The sequence below is a fragment of the Haliaeetus albicilla genome, chromosome 2, assembly GCF_947461875.1.
Source record: "Haliaeetus albicilla chromosome 2, bHalAlb1.1, whole genome shotgun sequence".
NCBI lineage: Eukaryota > Metazoa > Chordata > Aves > Accipitriformes > Accipitridae > Haliaeetus > Haliaeetus albicilla.
The window spans coordinates 57389460-57412641 of record NC_091484.1 but is presented as its reverse complement, the minus strand read 5'-3'; the positions used below and the strand labels follow the sequence as shown (position 1 = coordinate 57412641).

Genomic DNA, 23182 nt, shown 5'->3' with positions numbered 1-23182 from the left:
TAGCTGAGCAAGTAGTTTATAATGAATAACTTACTTACTCAACTCATTAAGCTTGCTTTCTTGTTGTGGCATGCCCTCCAGCAGACTGTGGTTTCTTCAAATGTGTTTGTGAACCAGGATGGTTTAACCAGTTTCTTTTAACAGTGTGCGTGGATTTAGAGCAGTGCTCTAGATGAATTCAGTATTCAAAGACTGTTGATTAGTTAGTTAGTTAATTGCTCAAATAAATTATGCACTATTGTTTCTGCTCTCTGCCTGTTTAGAAGGTGTGTGTAAGTCTTCCTTGTTAACTTAGAGAGTCACCCTGGAGTCAGTGCCACTGAAGGTTCATCTTCAAGGTATCCTGGTTTTATGCAAACAGCTGTTGGCCTGTTCTTTTCGTTATTCTTTTTAGTGAAGCCTTTGTCAGCACAGGGAAATGTATAAAGGCACCTTCATGCCTTGTTATTTTGGACTCAGTTATTATCTTAAGAATAGTATGTAGTTAATATAAACAAATGACTCCAGAAACATTTTAAGAAGGAAACAAGCGTGATAATCAGACAAAATTTTCCCAAAACTTCAGTAATCCCGTCTAATCTTATTGAAATAGGAGTATTTAACAGCTCCATCTGCTGAGTACATTAACTCAAACAGCAGGAAGAAAACCCTCAAGTTTCTTTCTGAGAGGCAAGGGTTCTTCAGCATTCACAATTTTTTTGAGAACAGGCATTGTGCCAACAATATCACAAATCGTAATCTAGTGATGATTAAATTATGAAGTTGATCTAGGAGATTGGTGGAAGACAAACAAATTAAATCAATGAGAAGCTGCATCTGCTCTGGTAAGAGGGGACTGCTGAGCGTGGGAGCCAGAACAAGGGCGTGGATTCTGCCAGCAGATGCAGAAAAGCTGAAGTGTTTCTACCAGCTAATTATGTTTTCACATGAATAATCAATCAAAAATGTAGTGACAAGTCAAGAGTCTCCTACAAATATGTTAATTTTGTGGCAAATTATTATCTGTGTAGTTTACAGGTATGCTTTTCTAAAATTCTTCGAGATACTTAATGAAATCCCAATATTGTGCCCAATGGAATATAAGAATAAAGCAATTGATCCTAGTAAGTAGGGATTTACTCAAGTTGTTATCAATTAATATGTATAATATGATTAAAATAACCAGGGAGCTGCTAAAGTCCTGTGTACAGACCCCATCAGTTAATATTTAAAATAGGGAAACAATAACTAGGTATGATTTAGGAACTAACTACTAGACAATGGGGCTTTATGTTTATGTCAGAAAAGGTAATGGATTGTGGTCTGGTCAATAAACCTTGAAGAACCGCTTGGAACTGCCAAGATTAGTGAAGAAATAGATAAAAGGTAATTCCTACAAGGGGAGATCATGACCACCGAGTCATTGACCACCTACTGAAATGATACCACCCACTCAAGACAATGAAGGAAGAAGACAGAGTCTGCACACTAATTTACATGAGGGGTGAAGATGAAAGAACCAATCACTAAGGAAAATAACAATGAATATGTATTACTTAAGTATATAAATGTGGAAAGTTTTGAGACAAAGGGGTGCTGTCTTGAGACAGGCACCCATTCATGCACATCAATGAAATTAATTTGAAAATACCTTGACTCTGTGTGTTATTGGCTTGCACACTGGGTAAATGAACCCCGTTTGTGGGACAACAAAATGATACAACATTAACTGCCCTCTTTTGGATTTGTTTGTAGTATTATGAAAGGGACTCATTCAGACAAAAGGGGAGCATTGAAATGAATTAGCCTTAGGTGTTATCCTTAATAGACCTGCTACCAAAATGGTTGCAAAACACAGGAGGATCAAGGCAGTTGAGAATGGTAGGACTGGAAGAAAGTGACTCTGTTTTGGGTGGTGGTTGTTTGTAGTATTTAACTAAAATTCTTACGTAAAGTTGGCTGATCTGGAGAATCCTGTGTCCCTTATTGTGGTCAAGCCTGAAGTAATAGCCATTTAAAGAAAAGTTTATTCTGGACCTTTCCTATTGAGATTTGGGAGTGTAGTGCTCTCTGGAATCCTAGAAAACAAATAGAAATCTGATCATGGGCTTTTTTGGCACTTGGTCCACTGAGGGAAATAAAAATCAAAAAGGGTCACAAAGATTTTTTAGCAGAGTTTCCAGTTACACAGTTTTCTCACTCTCTTTTATGAAATTTCCATTAGCACCTGTACTTAGATAGCATTCTAATTGTTTTCCAGTTCCTATTTATACTATGCAATTAAACTGACAGACTACACAAAGTGATGTTTAAAGCTGTCAGCAAATCATTCTGAGTCCATAAAGTCAACCCTTTCCTGCCTGTATCCTGGTAGAGTTGCAGTGGGGAGGTGACTCAGCTATCCTTTCATTTTTGGGTTTCTCACAAGTGAAGTGTGTGCCAATTATGTAGTCCTCCATTGGCTGTTGTTCTTGGCCACTGTCCCCCATGAAGTGAGATGAGATATCGTGCCTTGGCAATTTCTCTTGGGATTGTTGGACAGACTCCAACCAAGTGTGGGGTGCTAAGCATGCTGCATGTTCCTCCCTGCTCAGACTCCCTGGGGCTGCATCTCTCACAGGGGGTGGAGATGTCCCTTAAAAATACCGGGGGATCAAAAAATTTCCTGAAGTTAATAAATGAATATAATTTGTTGAGACTGGAGGTAGGACTTTGTTGTTCTTCCTACTTCCTCCAGTTGGTTGAAGGCTTAGTCAGCATGATGGCAAGTTTCTGCCCTTTATCACATGGTGTTTCAGGTCTGGCACAGCCACATGGCAGAAGGTGCAGGTAAAGAGACCAGCTTATCCACTGTGCCTTTCATTGCCATTTGTGAATACTCTTTCCTTAAATTTTCATGATATTTTTATCTCAGAAAATGGATTTTCTTCACCAGACAACATCTTGCAAGCCTTCCTTTCAGAGCAAAGTAAAATGTAAAATAAACATTAGGATTGTTTAACTTTGCACAGTGCCCCTTGACTTAAGTACATGCCAAAGACACTTGTTTCAGGATTAAGCTCTGTGAACTCCACTAGTTGGAATTTTAGTGCATACAACCCTCAAGCTGTGTTGAAATGCAAGTTGAAAATTCCTTCAGAGTCACTCCATGCTTGTTTTCTTAGTTTTTTGCAATATGGTTGTGACCCCATAGCTCATTTATTCCACAACAGCAATGAGGCAGAAGCACATGGCTGCTGTCACCAGCCCCTCCATACAGATCTCTGCTTCTCTGAAAGGTAGCAGCTGATAAAGGATCTTCTCAATGAGAAGACATAGGCAAAGTGGTCATTTACTTAAATCTACGGAGTCACTCATCCTCCTGAAAACATGAAATATGAGAAAAGGAGTGAAGGACATTTTATGATTCTGATATTTCTCTCTCTTTCTCTCTTTATTTATACATATTTTAATCTGGGCTTGAAAAAAACCCCCTCACAAATGCAAAGGAGCAAAGATTTTCATATGCTTTTCTTCAGGCTTTCTTTGGAAGGGTTATAAGTAGTTAAGCTGGCTTTTTTTGCTATGTAATTCCAAATTGCTTGTTAAACCCTTATTTTTCAGCTAGTGACCTTTGCATCAGTGATATTGCGTGTGTAGCATTAACAAGCAATGACTGAAGACAACTTCTCTCTATTTTTAGGAGGGGAAAGTTGCCAAACTTCAGATAATTTAGACATCTCATGCATTTTTTCTTAGAAATGATTGATAACTTTTCTTCTGCAGAACACAACAAATTCAAATTCAAAACTTCGGCTTATAAAAGTGTTCTGATTTGATGTGTATTCAAATCTCATAAATTCATATCAACGTCAAAACTGTTTCCAATGATAGGTATAGGAGTTGCACTCCACAAGGCAATGAAAGAAAGAAAGAAGACTGAAACTATTGCTCTGTAACAGGAAAAGTAGAAGCAAAGCAAAATCCCTAATGGATCTTCCAGTGAATACTCTGAATATATAATGACTTTGTCCTTATATTAGATCGTAGATGTCAGTAGTCGGTATAAGTATGTTTTATTGTTTGCATATTCATTCTTAAGTCCACTTTTCCTGCTGAGTGGTTTCACTCATTCAAGCTCTTTGGCTTAGGCCAATTCTCAAAGGACATGTCAGGGAAAAAGTAAGAGCTTCCAAACAAGAGCAGGATGAGCACAGTCCTGGCTGCCCTTAGAGTATGCTCATGTATGTGATATTTGTGATGGTGCCATGACTGAATGTCCTCATCTTTTTTGCTGTGTCTCCAAACCTGGCTGAGGCGGCAATGCAGGAAGACTGCTCATGGAAAACCAGTCTTTCGGTGGCTGGGGCCTATCATTGCTCCTCTAGACCCATTACCCTTTGTCTTCAAATAAGTTAGGCTCTGTCTCAAAGAAACCAGGATTTAACTATTAAGCAAATGTACAAAATCCCCTTTAATATTAAAGTGGGGATGCTAAGATAGCGGGGACCTATGTCCGCACAGCTGTAGATACTGAAATGAAGAGTTCACTTGTACTAGTGAGGCTGTTTCTGACAGACTCATTCTTTTTATCTTCAGATTCAAACAGGCTACATTTTATTAAGCTTACTCAAGTTGTGTGTTCAAGCTTTTCCTTGTGCCCATGAAGGGTTGGAGCGCTTTATTTTTTAATGAAAGATCAGATTATGAAATTATCACAAGACCAGGATCTAGATAAGTCTTGGATATCTACCTTTTTGTCTCTGCCGTAACATAGCCCTGTACTGAAACCTTTTGAGTTATCAAGTCTAGTATGAAACAGTGCATATTCTAAGTTAAGTCTGTTGCAGAATTCATAAAGAGCATCCAGCTGGGAACAACAGAACAGAAACCCCTTCCTTCTTGTCTTTCACTTTCTGTTCATAACATAATGTTTCTTTTTCCTTAAAAAAACCAACCACACAAACAAACAAAAAACCCACAACAAAGCCCAAACACAGAACCCCCAAAACCAACAGAATATTAAATCTTTTGTGGTTGCCATGGTTGCTGCTATCAAAGAGCTTCCAGGGAAAGTTCTGCCATGTGCGCTGTGTAGCCCTTATGGTGATGGGTATGTCTCAATCAGTTGTTTATTTAAGTAAGTGGAAAATATCTTTAGGTTTTGGTACTGTGTGCAAGTTGTGTATAAAAGCTGCTAATGAAAAGGACTCATAAATGTCCCAAAAAGGAGATAGAAACAATACTAATTTTCTTCTGCTATTTAAAGTGTTCCTGAAGCATATTTCACTAAGGCCAATGGAAGTAGAAAAATGTAAATGTTGTACAAAAAGAGGATCAGACCCATAAACTGTCCATGCCTACTCCTATTAGGACATTATTCAATGGAATTCATTTTAGGACAGGCTGTTGCTCATGTGGAGTACTTGTTTAAACTTGTGAAATCCTGACCATCTGAAAGGCAGACAGAGAGTTGGAAAACACACTGCCAGACCTGGCCCAAACCCACCTAGCTAATTAGCATCAAACCTTTGTATTTGCATCATGCTCAATGACTTCAGGGCTTCTTAAGCAAACCAGTGCTCAAACTATGGAAGCAGCAAGTAAGGGTTTATTTACAACTCTGAATACTGGTTTAATTAAGTCATTTAGGTCAATTTAGGTTGCCAGTCTGTACCACTGCAAGGTCTGTTTTAAGATTCAGTCTACTGAATTGGACATGTGTAAATCAAATTGTATGATAACAACAGTGACGTGAAAGGGGTGCCCAGGCAGACACAAGGGGGTTTGATAATGAAACAAAGCTCTTTCCTTTTCTTGAGCTGTGCTCTAGCTAGAGGCAGCAGGAAAGTTGATCCTTTTTCCTCACTGCTTGGCTCCAGCTTTTCTCCTGCAGGCCTGAGTGGTCCAGCAAGACAGTCTGTACCTTTCCAGAGACCCCCGTGTGGGGACTGCAGGCAAAAAGAGGAAATATTTGGGCTTGTAGATTCCCAACCCAGGCTGGTGTCCAGTAACAAGGATGTGCCCAAGGACCGGTACAGCGCTTCTGTTGTTGACTCCATCTGTTCCAAATGGTGACTGATGGGGAAAAAGATGGCTTTAGATGGATAACTATTCTAAGTCTTAGCACATGCTGCTACAATGCTGAAAACATTAGAAACTATGAAACCAGTCATCCTCTCACCTGTGCATTGTATTTATGTCCACAGAGATGTAATGCTTAAATTAATGAATAAATTACTTAAAACACAAAGCAGGATGGGAAGGATTGTCAGGAAGGAACACCATAAATTTTCAACACAACCTGTATGAGAGTGATGACAAAGTGGTTTGCATCTCTTTGTGTAATAGGCAATTAATGGTTTGGAATAAAATGTATAGGGGTTAACAGCATCCTTTTTCCCCTTTAATGCAAGTTGGAGAGAAGCGAGATCGTGGCATGGTGACTTTGTGTTAAATAGATTGGCACTTACTGGATACAACCAAGACATTTATGAGCCCATCTCTGACAATGTGAAATGTTTTCTTTCAGGTACACTGTTGAAAGAATTACTTAGAAAGGAATTACCATATTTGTTTTATGTTATTGCATTTTTAATGTAAATGATCTAATTTAGGCTGGAAAAAAAAGTATGAAAGGCTTCTATCTAGTTCTTCTGAAGCTGTTTTGTTTTTCCAGATTTAATTGTAGGTGCATTTGGAGCTGGAAAAGCAGTTGTTTACAGGTATGTGGTAAATACAGTGGATTTTTTTTTTTTTACAGCTTTGGTGGGAGACCTGCAAAAAAACAAATTTCACATTCCTGTGTTTCCTTGGTGCAATGTGTAAAAGGTGCTCATTACAGATGATAAATCAAGCATCTTGTGAGAAACAAATGCTTTTTTCCCATGCTCAAAACTTGTAATTTTCAATGAAAATTTCCATGCTTAGTCTTAGCTCAATAATCTTCTTCTGGAATGTTTGAATCCTCAGTTAATTTTTAAAAAGACAAGAGAAAATGTTGTCTTTTCTAACTTTAAAGCAGTCACACACATTCGTATACAATCAAACAGTTCTTGCTACAGCTCATCGGAGAGAAATTTAAAAAGCATAACACTGAAAATTAATTTCTTTCATGGGGAAATGGTACTAGTAAGAAATTTTTGAGTGACTGATTCTTCAGAGGTCATGTACATTAAGACGTGAGCGATGTATTGAAAATAAACACTGCTGCTTTTCGCTTCAGTTTAGAAAAAGTGTACAAGATCCCATTTTACAAATCACAGTTATTGCTGACTATGGTTTTTCACTAAATGCACTGTTAGATTAGCAGTATTAATTAAAACTACCAAATACATAAACAAAAATCTGCTGCTGCCCTCTTAGTCCAGCCATGCCAAAAGTTCTTTGCATTTAAATATTCACCATCCGTTGCTGCCACAATATGGTCATATTTCTTGATTCCTGTCTATCTTCTTGTCTGTATTCCCAACAGTACCTGACTGAGAGAAGGCATGTTCTGCTTCCCAACTGAATGTTTGTCAAAGCATAAGAATTTTGTAAAACAGGAATGTTAGCTCATTTTAGCTAACACTGTAGGTGCAGAGTAGACCTGATTTTCCTACTGCCATATTAAAGAATCATGCAAATACTTTGCAGTGCATCACTTTGCAGTGGCATGAATGACTGCACAGGATGTGAAACATTGGAGAATTAGACCCAGTGTGTATTTTAGATAGCAATAAAAAATGTGTTCTATTTAATTTAAGAAAGCGCATAGCAGGAGGCTCTCAATCTTTCAGTTTCCTGGCCAGAGTGTATCAAATATGCAACTTGTCATATTGGAGAAACAGAATTTTATTAAGTGAAATTAGCTAGAACAAAAGGTTTTTCCCTGGTGCACAAAAATGAAGAAAGTAAATTTTTTTTAATGTTTTGCGGAAGTAATATAGAGCAGTAATCATAAAAGCTCAGCTGTGGACTAAAATATGAGGGGAGTAATTTTGTAATAAGCTGGTTTTGCCAGGATTATGTAAGTTACTGTAAAATAGTACTGCTGTCTTAAAAAACCCAGAATTTAGACCCTTTCTTGTTTTCACTTGTCTTCTAAATTACTCTCAGTTACAGATTATCTCATTATTTAATAACAGATTGTTATTCAGAGGGATGTCTCCCATCACCACAACTATATATTCACATACTCAGCAGAATTTTGTGATGATTATTCCTGGTTTCCACAGTCAATTGTCTCAAGACATGTCACACAGAGTTTACTTTATTATTGGCTCAATATATTCTAGATCAACTTCTACTTTAACCAAATTATGTTCATTTTTTAAAGAATCTTAAACAGAGACAGCAAGTCTAATATGTCACTGTTAATGGAGACAGTATAAAACAAATCCAACGGTATAAAACAATGGCCAAAGGACTGCTGTAAATCCCCAAAGGCAGACTTTGTCCCTTTGTGAAAACCCAATGGGATTAAATGTGTCTGATGTGCCTCAGTCCTAGGACACACCTATTGTTAACTATAGGATACTGTTTCAGTGATGCTGTTAACCTGTCATTTTTTCATTAAGAACTTTCAGAATGTCATAGTAGGAGGTATCACAATTTCCAACCAAAAAAAAAAAAAAGTTATTTTGGCTAGGAGCAGCATTATAAAAGTGTTTTTTCCCAAGTAACCCTACATTTCCAGCTCCTTTGTGGCCATCTGAGTTAAGTGTTTTCTCTGCTGGAACTTAGGTACTAATGTGCTCCTTCTGTATGCAGTGAACCTTATTTCTGTCCCTCAGAGCCAGACCTGTTGTGACAGTGAATGCTCAGCTCATTCTGAACCCCATGATTGTGAATCCAGACAATAAAACTTGTCAGCTCCCTGGCTTTCAGCTTTTGGTCACCTGGTAAGTTCATGATTAGACAAAAACCATCCTCATCCTCTTTCTCAAATAACTTCCTATTCCTAACTTTTCTTGCAGCTTTTTGTTCAACTTGTTCAAAGTTCGAAAAAAATGTTCAGGCATGCTATGAGCACAACAAAAAAACCCTGTATAGAACAGAGTTCTTTTTGATATCTTCCAGTACTTCACAGATTCTCAAAATGAAGTAGCTAAAAGTTGAGTCCTTTGATACATGGAGTCTCCTTCTGCATAGGAGGATGCTCATTGTCTCCTAGGATCAAGCTGCAAGTTCATATGCAGTGTTTGGATGAATGAAACATCAAACAGCTAAGACAGACAAAACATTGAAACATTGATCTGTCAAAACATGCATCTTTGTTGAGAAAATGTAACAGCGAAAGTGATGCAAAGACCTGGTGGGCCCACCATTTTCTGTTAGAGAGAGATCTCAGTCCTTTATGGAAGAGGGAAGATAGCTGGCTAGCCATCCTGAGAGCAATTCACAGGATGTTGTTTCTGGCTGCCATTAGTCAGAGGAAAGCTTTTTTTAGTGCATCGTACAGGACAACGTTGCATATATCTTTAAAAGAGAAACCCTCCACCACAGTAGCATTTAACTTTGAAAAGAAAAATTACATTCAAAAACATGAAGCTAATTAAAACAATTTAAGATCTGTTACAAATATAAAATGCTTTCAGGACAGTTGGAGGCTATCTAATAGCACATAATACCACATAAAGGCACATTTACTGCACTAGAAAAACAGTCATTTAGAAAGGACTCCAGGAACAGTTGATAAAAGCGGCTATAACAAGTTCATAAGATACTGTTTAAAAGTGGAAATCATAACAAATGAGGAAACTAAAACCAAAACAGAGCATAAACATGTGCAAGTTGAATATAAAATACAAGTAAGTCCTGCCAGAAAGACTGTGAGGAACAGTTTGCTAAGACATAAAAACTAGTCATATCGTTTTATTTAAACACATTAGAAGCAGAAAGTCTGCCAGGATGTGGGCTGGATGGAAAGAATGTCAAGGTGTAAAGGAGGACTCCAGAAGATAAGGTGCCTGCAGAAATTTTGCACTGCTTTTAAATCAGAGGTGATCAGAGGGATTCCCCACGCTGGAGACATTCCTGATAGGAGATGAGTTCTAAGATTCATCTCAAATATAAGAGTCAGCAAAAGAGTTTTTAGAACAAATTGAAAAATACAAACCATAAAAAATAATCATGATCAGAAGCAGTTCCTTTAAGAGTCATAAAGGAACTTAACTCTGATACACTTAAACCACTAAATATATGGGTCTTCAATGCATCTGGGATGGTGCTGTCAAGAGATTTGCACTTTTGTTCTATTCTTTTACACTGTGGGACTTCTCATATTTGTCATAATGTTCCTCATTTCTACATCCTGTGTAGAAAATCGCCCATCTACAGAGCAATGGCGCTCAGTAAAACTATGCAGTCCCCGAACTTTAAAAAGATCAAGATCCATCCTGATTTTTTGATTCAAGCACCTTTTAATAGTTGATGTAATAGAGAATTTAAAATATCAACACTGGGCTGAAGCATGTTCATTGATGCAAATCATGGTTTTTTCAGAACTGCAGTTTTTAAGACTTTTTAAGAGTGCTTTATGCCGTAATGGAAAAGATTTTAAAACCATAACATTTACCAACAGTTTACTGAAAGGAAAAGGTGTTTTTCTGCGCAAGAGAAATAAATAAAACCATCTCTGTTAAAGAAGTATTTCTGCTGTGAGATACTGTTTAAAAAAGGGAGAAAAAACAAAGTATGCTCCTTTAACATGTAGTTTTTTCATTACTTTTCATTTTTGTGTTACAATAAGCCAGAAGATGTTTTGTTCCTATCTACAAGAGTTTTAACAGGAGCATAATTTAATTTCTGTCTGCTTTATTCTAAAATACTCTTCCCTAAAGATTTAGTTCGTATTACAGAATGACTGAAGAGCAGCTGCAATTTTCCATGCCGTAATTTTTCTCCTTAGTTGATATAAGCTTGTATTATACATATGAAAACAATTAGTAGGGAAACTCCAACAGGCAAAGAATTCCTCCATCCCATGGGATAGATTTCTGTATCTCTTAGCCAGCTGTGCAACTTGTATAAAATGTCTACCAACTGACACTGCAAAATTAGAATGAAACGAAACCTCCTACCAGAAAAGTTTCAGGAATTGTGTATGTATGAATAATGTGGATTACTGTACATTTTCAAGTATTAGGAAAATATTATTTTTGCCATGATATAAATTGGAAAGATGAAGCACAGAGGAAACATGCACAAAAAGTCATTTTTATGCACAGTCCTAAGAGAATTGTCCTGAACTTCTAGAAGCATACAATTCTTTCCCAAAACTAACAAATTTAGAACAAATTCTGCAACTCTGAAGCTATTAAAGAAAATGTAAAAAGTTTTTTTTTTGTTAAAGCATGAAAGATGAAGATTAATTTCTGTAAAAAGGGGTAAATAAATAAAACATTTACATTTTGCAAAAGCTCTTTCCACATCATATTATTTATTAAGTCCAAGACTGGGTTCCAGCTATCAAGAGGTCTAATTTATCTCTGCATTGGTATTTTTATTAACATTTTAGATCTGATTATCCACTAGCTGCTTTGTTGCTGCTTTGTTGCTACTTTGTGCTTAAATTGTATCTGCAAATTTTATTTACTCTGCCTCTCACTAACTTAAGATAGTGTGCAAATATTGTTACTGCCATTTGGCAGAGGAGCAAGAGGTCAGAGAAGTTACCTGACTTATCAAAAATTAAGTAGCACAGAAGTGTCCAATCATGATAAAAAGTCAATTTGCAGAATATATTTTTTATTTGTTAGTGCTTTTCAGGTTTGGATGTCTAATCTGAGAAGTGCCTTGTAGGCTTCTTCAGGGAACCAAGCTTCTTTAAGCCCACTAAACCAGAGGCAAACTGCTTAAAATTTCTGATCCTCAAGTTGCTACTATCAAAAACTAATTTGAAAAATTTTTGTCATTCTTTTATCTCCGTGTGTTATTATTAAAATAGTAATAAAATATTTGTGTTTTGAGTCAGCTATATTCACTAAATGAAACATTTCTACATATACTTCAAAAAAAGCTGAATACAAAATTCCTACCACAAATATAAAATCCCAAAATAATAATGTTTCAACCCTTCCTAACTGCATAATTTTTGCACTATTTTTCTAATTTTGCTGCTTTCTACTGCTAGTATTTTCTTTTCCCATTGACTTAATTTGAAACTGGATGTGATTGGTGTCCCATGGATATGGACCTAAGGGCCTTTGTACTCTGTTGCGATGAATTTGTGTGAGATTTGCCACAGACTGTTCGCCAGCCTGACTGCGCGAGTCAGATAGCAAAGTCATACGGCCAAGAGTCAGAAGATGCATACCTCACACCCCAGAGGCTGATGAGAGGAAAGTAGGCAGGTGGTGACAGTTGCTACCCAGGAAGCCCATTGCTTTGTTGCAGAGCTCTGCTGTGCCAGGAATGTAGCTGGATAATTTGATGGTTTTAGTTTTAGTAGCCCTAGAGACGTCCAGAAAGTAGTCATTTGAGTTATCTAGCAGCCCTTGTGTTACCACAGCCTGGCCACGTGTTGTAGCCTAGCCATGGAAATCCTTCAGCATTAAAGGTCTTATGTTGGTCATTGTGGGTCACTGGGTTAGACTCTGGCATAACAAAATCTAAAAGCAGGCCAAGTGGTAGAGCATCATAATAGAAGTATATTGACTTGTTTTTATGTATTCTTCAAAGAGGAAACAATTTGTTTAAGGTCATTCATCAGTAGACGATAACAGCTTCTGCTATTCTTCTGTAGAGGTTTGTGACCTTGCAGGTTGGTTACCAGCCTCACGCAGAAGGGAAGTCCATAGCATCAAAGCTGAAAATGCCTTTCTGCTAAGGCATTATCCATTCTTCCTCTCCATGTGCAATCCTGTGTGCTAAAGAAATTGTTAACTATGACAAAGGATGCCTGGTAGGATCTGGTGATTCCTTGCTTTTCACTTCCTGAAGTAAGTTTCCTATTTTTTTCACCTACTAGAATAGCCAGACCAAAATAAATTCTTTCTGGTACAAACTGCAGTCCGGAAAACATTATTTGGGGGTAACTGGCTTTTTTTATTTTCTAAGGATTAGCCATTTTGAGAAATATTAGGTAATTTAGTTTGACTTCTAAAGAGACTACCCCCATATATGCCATGAGTAGTTTTGAAGAAAGAAGATTATTAAGCTTCTTGTTCTAATAATATTAAAAATGTTTCTGTCTACCTGAAGAACATAAAATTATTTCAAATAAACTGCTTTGTTGCCCCGAGATTACCAGGAAAAGCTGATGTGTTCAGTTTTAAGGCTTTCTCTCTATTTTGTAGCTACAGTCAAATACTATTTAAACCATAAGCTTATAGTGATGACAGACACTGCAGAATAAATGCGATGTGGGGATCTCTTCAGAGAGGCAAGATTGATAGCACATAGAAGTTCATATGCTTTAGGATGATGGAGTGTTTCCCAGTTGTTTCTTATCTACTGAAGTTTTCTTCCTTTGATTATTAATTGTCTTGTTTGGTTGATTGCTTCTATAAGCAAGCTCGAAAGCTCAGCTATTATATTTCTTACTGTGCCTAAGAGTCAGATCTTAAATGTCACAAATCCTTTAGACTCCTGTCCTCTTTTGTGGTCTGCCTTTCCCTCTGCTTTTCTTTTTCTCACAGCTAAAGCACCCCTCAGCATCTCCACAGCATATTCTTGTGGAAGTGATGAGCGTATCTAAATTTGTCTGGGTTTGTGATTGAAATCCGTGATGTCTTTAGAACTATTTCTGAACTAAATATCCATAGAATAACATATGGCAGAGTTCTTCTAAACCCATAGTCTTGCTTCTTGCATGGCCGGAGGCTGGGAGACTAATAAACTCCAAATTTTTGCTTTTTTGCACTGGCATTCCCTTTTTGACATGCTCTGCCTGGAGTGGAAGGATTAAATGTTGGCTCTTATAGTAATGCTTAAGAACACGACTTTGGTTATCAAATGTGTATGATGAATTATTCTATTCATTACAGTAAAGTAAATGTACACTGAAACTGTGCTGTTTAACAAGTAAAGCATTTCAAGCTGGATTTTTAACTGAACCTTTTTTTAAACATGATGATGCAACAATTGTGTGAGACCTCCAAAGCGAGATCACCGAGTCTGATACATGATGGCAGTTCATGACTTTACATTTGAGAAAACACACTCTTATGCTATGACATGTGAGACTGGCCTGTGAAGCCTGATGTCTAAATTGCATTTATGCAATTACACAAGCTTTTCTCATTTTTGTTGTTCTTGTGTATTAGGAAATAATCAGTTCTTGTGTTAACTCATAATTATAAAGAAATAGGAATGTGACTGAATTTGCAATTTCTGCATGGACTGTAACGTCATTTGAAGGCTACAGTTAAGTAGAGTTTAATGGCATAAGGCAATTTTTTTGCACAAAAGGAAAGTGTTTAATAAGGTCATGAGAGTGACATGAATCCCAGATGTGGCACTGTTTCATTACATTTGTCAGAGGAAGCAAACATGCAATTAGAATGGGATTACAAGTTATTTTAAAGGTTATGTTACTGGTTTTGAATCCACTGCATGGAGAATTTAGTATGTAGTATAACAGTAGTGATGAGATTAGGAACAATGGCTAATTCAAATATGTTTTTATTTAACACAAGCTGATTTCACATCTTTCAGTGCTGACCTACAATCCATGTTTAGCTGAGCCTTCCATATACAAAACAAAACATTTTCTGAAGCCACGAAAGTATTCTTTAAGAATGATTGGTAACCAGGGGCACTTGCAAGTTTTAAGAAGTCACAAATCTTTCACCTGAGCAATTTTGTTACATTACAAGGGACTACTTTGGGAAAAATAACATGGAGAACTAAGTCCTTGTGGAGTGTGACAGCAAAAATCAAGAGCATCTATCCAGTGACAGATTTCTTGTTTTGTCACTCACTGGGGGAGTATGCCCTGCTAATAGCCTCAACAAGTATCATTATAACTGTTTCCCTAGCCACCCAGAGTAATTTGTGAAAGCTTTTTTTAAAATGTGATTCAGTTAAATATTTACATAACTTGCATAGATTCCTTATGAAGTGAAACTTTTCTATAAGCATTTATAATTTTTAGGTTTTTAAAATTAATTTTTATAGTAAGTCTTGTTAGAAGGTATCAGCCCATGAAACTATAAAAGGCTTTTCCTGTCAGTCATTGAGTATAACTGCAAATCTATTCCCTGTCTTACACAGAAATGGAAATAAATGTTTATGATGAGAAATAACTAATTATGGCTGAGGTGATGTTTGGATAATACAGTTATAATTGTAATAAGAATATTGCTAGGCTCAAAAAAGCTTGCTATACATTATGAACAGGCAAATGAAAAACAATTAATTTATAATGTGTTGCACTGTGTAGAATGTGTTGCATTAGCATACTAAATAATGCACATGAATAACCAGTTTCTCTATGCTTTGATTTAGGTCATGTACCTGCCAACTTCTGCAAAACTTAGCAAATTAAATACAATTCATTCCGGTTAGTCTTGTGCCACAAAAATTGAACAATTCAGTTGGTATGTTTGGAATGAATTGTAGCCTCTTGAAATCATGAAAGTGTTATAGTAATGCCAGTGTAATACGTTGGCATCCTGTGTGTTTTGATTTGCTAGAAAACAGCTTGGGTGTTGACTACATGCTCAAGGATTTTTCTTACTTGACCATGATGAACCAGAAAGGACTTCTGCAGACAGCCTCATACAAAGGTGGTTTGCTGAAGCTCAACATAAGGAACTTAACTTTGCCAATAGTATTAGAAGAGTGATCTCTGTAGGCTGTCTCATGAATTAGTGGGAACAGAGACTCTTCTCCATACCTTTCCCAGGAAGGTATTCAGACCCTGTCTTCCTTGATTATTAGTGGAGCCTAGGAGACTTGCTAACTTAGTTATGGAATATCATAGGTAGCTAAATACAGATCGCGCTGAACATCTTCTTAAGAAAAGGAAAAGAAAACTTAAAAGGTATGACTTGGGAATTACTAATTCCCAAGTCAGCTCTCTTTCTGCTAATAATTACTTCTACTTTTTTGTACGTAGCTTTACTGTAAGAGTCTGCGCAGACTTTGAAGGTCAAAGTATTTCAGATGAGATAGGTAAGAAATGTTTTATACTCCTCTAATTTACTCTGGTCCACTCAATTTCAGATGTATTTTTTTATTACACCTTGAAAGAGGATAGGAGTGAGATCCTCCTAATACAAGAAAATACAGTTTAAAAGATATATAGAGAGGTATATATAACACAAAGCTTGTATTATTCACTTGAAGGATTTTTGTTTCAGTTTAAGCCTTTTTCCAAATAAAACCAAGAATGTACCCTGTTGGAGAATGTTCTGTTTTGGGGGAAAAAAAAAAATTAAAGAGACAGAAGTCCTTTACATGTATGATCTGTAAATGAAATTAGAAAGCTTAAATTACATGTATTCCATACTTTGGATCAAAAACCAGTGTGCTGCTAAACAGACAGGCACTTAAAGCATGGATTAGTTTTGCTTGGAAGACTTTGTTAGAGTAATTGAACTATAATACATAATGAATTGTTTAATATTTTTTCTTTCCATGTTAAATAAATAAATATTTGATTTACCTGTATCCTTATAGTGCTGAAAGGTGAATTGCAATTAGATTCATTGAAACAGAAAGGAGCTGTTAAGAGGACCCTCTTCTTTGATTATCATCAGTCACATCATTACTTCTCCATTGTGATAGAAAGACAGAAACAGCTCCATTGCCAGGACTTCCTTGTTTATCTCAGAGTAAGTTGTTTAAAATATTTTGGACTGTCATCATCATTTGAGTAGTATTAGGGATTTAAAGATAATAATAATAAAAAAAGGAGCCACTGGAAAAGGAAGAACAATTGCCATTGTTCTTAGATCCCAAAATTACAGAAATGTGAGATAAGAAAATCCTCATCTGGGTGTCCAGAACATTCTTCTATCTGGACAAAGTTTCCTCTGTAAATCTTTGGCTCATCGTTTGTCAATGTCAGTATAAAAAGAAGGACTTCCTTTGAAGAGTGTACAGTTCCTCTGTGTACAAATACATACATTTTGTGTTCTTCTGGAAATTCTGATTAAATACTGCATCTCCTGATACTAAAATGCAATATTGCTCTCCTTATAGTATTCACAGTGGGACAATCAACTAAACATCTTAAATGTCGTGCCAGTTCAGTTTCAACAGATATTTTAAAGGAGTGTCACCAGCAATATTGGCCTGAAATTCATATATTTTAAAAAAATACTTTTAAGATATTTTAAAATGTTTTTAGAAAAATTGAAACTGTGGAACTCAAGTTGTAAAGGAAAAAGGGTCAGTAGTTACTCACAGCCGGAATTACCTCATGCAATTGAAGCAGATTCCAAGGCTGGTCCTAGAAATGCAGTGGGAGGTGAAATGGAGAAGTCTCAAGCAGTATGTAAGGAAGTAACTAGGCAATGAAAGTGGTGGAGTTTTTCCATTGCTAATCCATATAAATTCTTGGTTAGGGAACAAACCAACAATATTACCTCCACAAATCCACACATGCCCTACCTCCATTCCGAAAGGAAGGTGGGCAGTAGTTGATAGGAGTTGGTTCTGTGTGTCTCTCTTAAACAGCTTCATTTTAGGCTAATGCTTTGAAAAAATTCTGAGTCTACTCAGCTCAGCCAGCTTCTTCCAGATGTGGGGCTGTGGAGGCAATGTGTTCTGGGCATTCCAGTTACTGGTGAGTCACTTTGCTTTCCTAATGACATTACATACTGCCAGAATTTGGCCAGCAGCTGTCAAAGAACCATATCTTTACCTTCAATAAAGACTAAAGTCTGAATCTGTTGCCATACTATACTAATCTGAAATAATTACATTAAACCATTGTTTTTTATTATGTGATTGTCACTCACAGGATGAAACAGAATTTAGAGATAAATTATCTCCCATCAATATAAACTTGAATTACAGTTTGGATGAATCCGATGTTGAAGATAGCTTGACTATGAAGCCAATACTGAACTATTACCAGAAAAGCTCAGTAACAGAACAGGTATGAATTTTGCATTCCACATTTTTTGAATATAAACACGAAAGCATTTACAAATACTATGTGTGTCATCATCCTTAAAACAGAATATCATGCCCAGAAATTACACAGCAAGGATTTAATTAATTCAAAATGTAAATTGAATATAAATATAGAACCAGGCAGGCCTTTAAAGCATTTCCAAAACTTTGTTGTGTTCATAGTTTTGATTGCATTCTAGAATATGTAGGCTAAGTTAGTGTGGGAAAGGGCCTGAAAGATGATAATTGTTCTGCTAAGGACTCAGCTGACAGTCTAAATAGTCTCCAACTACTCATATAGAAAGGAACTTAAAGAAAGGAGAAAGAGATTAGTTCACTAGGGCGGTGCTAGTGATATTTAAGACATTTAGGTTAGTGATATTTAATGAAGTGATTTGGACTTTGAAGCATGTACTAACTGTATTATAATTTTTTTATTTTGCAACAATACAGGCTTACATTCTTGTTGATTGCGGGGAGGACAACTTGTGCATTCCTGACTTGCAACTTTCTGCTATGCCGTAAGTTAAATAAAATAAATGATGCTGTATATAACAAAATCCAGACACTTCTAACTGCTTTAACAGAATGAAATATGTAGAACACAGTTCTGTTAGTTTCTATAGCTACTCATTCTTACGTGATTTCCAGATTTTAAATTTGCACATCCATTTCATCTAGAAAACCAAGAAATGGAGAAATATACACTTGAAAATGTGTCTTTGTCAGACACATTCATGATGTTTAATGGTTATCGTAGTAAAATATAGTTTGCAAGTGTTTGTTGGGAGTGATTCTAGTTCTCTGAATTCCAAGAGATAATACAAATTGTTGTTCAAAGGAGATTTTAAATTTGTTTATTTTAGTGTGCCAGTGACTTTGAACTTGGGACGCAGTTCTCCTAAACTCAGTATACAGTGAAGTAAATGAACCTCAGAATAAAAGAATTTCAAAACATGGCAACAGTTCCTCCTGTGGAGGGAGAAATACGCCAAGCAGGACAAGTGGGGAATCTCTGACAGTTATCTGACTCTGTGCCGTCAAAATCAGTACGTAACTGTGAAAGGAAAGGGCACAGTGCCATTGCAGGTCTCAGGAGAGCTTCTGTCATTGTTCATTTTACAATGGCATGAAGGGAAAACTGGAATCCCACTGCCTTTGTGCCCTCCAGAAAACAATGCTGATGGGACCCCTGTGGCAAGTAATTCCCACACTAAATACTTCTTTCTGGTTAGAAAGTAGTCAGGCTCTGAAATTTTATATCAGTAACTTTAAAGTTCTGTAGTAGTCCACTTTGATTGTCCATGGTGGTGTTTTCTCTTGACCTCTTTCCTACCCAGGTGCTGGCATATTTTTCCGTGGGGTCATTTTTTATGGAAAATGTTTTACTCTGTGTTCACAGAATATTTTCCAGAACAGATGCTATGAGAGCAAAATGTCCTTGTGCTTTATTCATATGTAAATTGTAATTGTGCATGTTTTAACTCCTGACAAGTAGTATGTTCTATATAGGGATAAAGATCAGCTAATAATTGGAGAAGAAAACTGTGTCATGCTCATAATAAATCCAAGGAATGATGGGGAAGGAGCCTATGAAGCTGAGCTACATATAAAGATTCCACCTGAAGCAGATTACACCGGGGCTGAACGCAACAACAAGGTAAATGAAAAGCAAAATGTTAGTGATAATAAAGCAGAAGAACTGAGAGTAAGGTTAACCTACATAGGCTATACCAGCTGAAAGCAGCAAGTAGAGAGGTACCTCTTAGGAAGCGGGATTCCATTGACTCTCAGCTATCCTTGCTCTCACAGTCCAGGCTAAAGATTAGCCGTGTTACTAGAAGATGGGAAGGACAGGACCATTCTGTTCAGAGCCAGCTCAGGTCTAGCTCCTTGCTATTAACTTAGTTATAATACCACACAAATACTGTCACATTTCTCCTAGGGCTAGAGGTAATCCCATCACTCAGATTTGGAACCAGTAAACCCTACCAGTAGCAGGGAGTGATAGTGCAGAATCCCGTGAATGCTTCCAACCTTGGATCCTGTGGTGCCAGCTCTCAGCCAGAGTTAATGAGCCCTGCTGAATCCCAGACACTTGGACACTGCTGTCTCATGCTCCCAGCACACCAGTGTTTTACCATTATTAACGGTATCCCAATCTCTGATATCCTGAATAGTTAAACATTAACTGCAGTATAAACTTGACAAAGTTGATTCCCTTTGTAGTCAATTATTTTATCTTATGGATAGGCCAAAAATCCAGTTATAATGTAAAATGTGCCAGTGATCACGGAAGAACTAATGTTGACTGAAGTCCTGCTGAGCTGTACCAAACAGTGTTTCCTTTTTGTGTCTGTTTGTTTTTTAAGAGCAAAGATGAAACACTATACTGCAAACAATCAGAGTGTTCATGTATTCTCTGTTGGACAGCAAGTCTGAATCCCCTCATCTGCACATAAATCTCCCAAGCTGTTGCAACATGAGCTTGCGTTTTTCTGTCAGTGCTTGGAATGTTCAGAAGGGCCTCAAGGGTGAGAGTGGGAGAAAGCAAGTTAATTTCCTTTCTAAAGGCAAATGTTTTTAAGGAAGTCGAAAGTAACTTACAAGGTATTTCCTTATTCTCCTTCTGTCAGTGTCTTTATTAATGGGCTTTTAACCCTGTTTGAAAAAAATGACAAGAATTAATGATGTCACCAAAGATGAGAATATGGAAATTCTCTGCAACCTCACTTCTCAGAAGCATATCTTTGTACACAAAACAAATAAGTAAAGACACCAGCCTCTTTCTATTGTCTATATCTTTTGTTCTCTTAACAAAGCCTCTGATTTTTTGGACTGTGATATACAAAATTTAAGTTCTCTTTAATATACTACACACCGTTATATTTTTCCTTTGTTGCTTTTTAGGAATCTTTGGCTGTTCTTTTGGCCACTACCAAGGATGTCAGGGGAGGCAATTATTCCAAAACCCACAGCACATATTAGCACATAGCCATCATTTGGACTGGACAGAAGACACTCAGGGCTTTTCAGTATTTTAGGAAAAATTTAATTTTGTAGTGCCAGCAGGGTAGACTCATGGGGAAAGGAAGGAAAAAAGAGGTGGGAGATTCTGGTGCTTTAGAAGAATAAAGAGACGCTAGAATGGGTTGGGAAAGAGTGTTAATGTTCTTTTTCTTTTGAAAACAAATTTTTAAAAACAACTTTTTAATTTTCTTGAGATTTTGTGGAAGATAAAATACATTTTTGACAAATCTGATTCTGAATCCTTCTGGATTTATAGAAAAATTGCCTTTGTTTTGCCTGCATTTATGTAGTTCACTACAACACATAATTTATTTCATGTTCTCTTACTTTTCATACTTATTCCATTCAAAGAGATGTCATTATGTTCTTTCTGAGAAGGATCAAAACATTAGTTTATCTACATCATTCTTAGAGTCTTCCCTTCTGCATTTCAAGGACAGTTTTCACAAGGATTACATATGGTACTAAAACCAATTTTATTCTTTCTATTGTTTTTAAACTGTAAATGTATATTTTTTTAAAGTTATGGTCTTTGTGGTATTACGGTTCCATTAAATAAACTAAAAAATTCACTTCTAAGTGCATTTGGAAAAGAAATTGATATTGTAATTTTCTTCAAAAAGACAAAGCTAAAATTTTCTGGCATTTAACTGCTGTTGGAGATTGTCTTTTGTATGTATTCAATTGCTTTTCTGTACTGCCATATGTCACCTAAAACTGCTGTGAACATGACAAAGAAAAATGTACATTCTATGTAATTTAAAAAGAAAATTTAGAATGGAAAAACACATTTTTAAATTCAGACATTCCTTTATATCCTTCCTGTTCTGTTTTCTCATTTAATTCATTCTGTCTAAATGTATAAATTAAGTGGTTAGACCACTCAAACCAAGAATTAGCAGGTTTTTTCAGTTTTTTCCCCAGAGTGATCAGAGGTTCATGTGTTACCAGGATGAACAAATTCTTAGGGGTCATAGTATAAATGAGCATAAATTAAAGAGGGACTCAATTAATTCAACGTGTAGGGCTTTAAAAAATATGGCAATGTGAACCACTTGACAAGAGCACAGAAGAAATTATCACAGTGGTATGCAGTAAACACTGAGGTATATGGAAAGAAGGTCTCTCAGTCTGTTGCTACTTTGAGGCATGGACCATAGATGAAAATTAACATTTTGCTGTTGGTTGCAGTGGAGTCAGGATTTCAGTTCTTATTTTTGTGTTTGTGCTGCACCCTGCCAATGCGGCATCTGTGACTGCTCCTGAAATGTTCTTAATTTAATACAGAGTAATTTCAGCAGACAGGTAGATTTGTGATAGAGCCTGTTGCAGTCATGCTCTTAAAGCTCTGCATCTAAGGATTTCATTGACTCTTCAACGTATCAGTGTTCACAGTCCTCTGTGTAGCTGATTTTCTCCAAACTGCAGAATTCCTTTTATTAAGGCAAAGATAATATTCACCTCAGAGCCAGCAAAACAGGTAGACTGAGAGCAGAATAAATGAATGTAATGAGTTGAATAAATAAGAGTAATAAAAAATCACTTCATAATTTCTGATGGAACTGAAAAATCTTTAGAATCAAACCATTCTATTATGCTGCCACCATTTCAAAGTAACTATACTTTTAGAGGATATTAGGCTACTTTATTATGGAGCTACTCTGCATTTAGACCGTCTAATAGAGAAACAAATTTATCCCTTAAGTGCTTCCTGTCCAACCTGATTTTGTTGGAACAATTTGTTGGCTTATTCTATATCATTTGAAATACACTCAGACACTGTTAAAGGCTACAACTTAACTGAAAATTCACTTGCCTTCTACCTCTTCCCTTCAGCTTTATGGAATACAATGTTTGACTTGCCTCAGTTGTCATTATCTTACCTCAGGCCTGATTCTGTGGCATATTGTACATAGACCATGCAACAGTATCAACGGAGCAGCATTTTGCAGAGATGTACATGATTGTATGCAAGTGGAGAGCCAAGTGGATGTGTGCGATCTTCAAGTTTGAGGTCAAGGATGTGATTTTGAAGTTTCCTTGATTCTTGCACATACCGATACTTCCTTCAGTCAAAAGCTGATTAATGAAATACAATGACTTACAATGAAATCAAATGTGTTATTCATTAGTTGTATTG

The 23182-nt window shown here is 36.6% G+C and overlaps 1 protein-coding gene across 3 annotated transcripts in view; it reads left to right on the top strand.

The window, feature by feature from the left end:
* ITGA8 (integrin subunit alpha 8) overlaps positions 1–23182 on the top strand; it is a 122960-nt gene that overhangs the window by 39603 nt on the left and 60175 nt on the right. For all 3 annotated transcript variants that reach the window (XM_069775896.1, XM_069775890.1, XM_069775904.1), the window contains exons 14-20: positions 6638–6683; positions 8736–8843; positions 16007–16062; positions 16570–16724; positions 17858–17995; positions 18466–18533; positions 19525–19672. In XM_069775896.1, coding sequence (XP_069631997.1) covers positions 6638–6683; positions 8736–8843; positions 16007–16062; positions 16570–16724; positions 17858–17995; positions 18466–18533; positions 19525–19672 — 719 coding nt within the window. The remainder of the gene's footprint in view (positions 1–6637; positions 6684–8735; positions 8844–16006; positions 16063–16569; positions 16725–17857; positions 17996–18465; positions 18534–19524; positions 19673–23182) is intronic.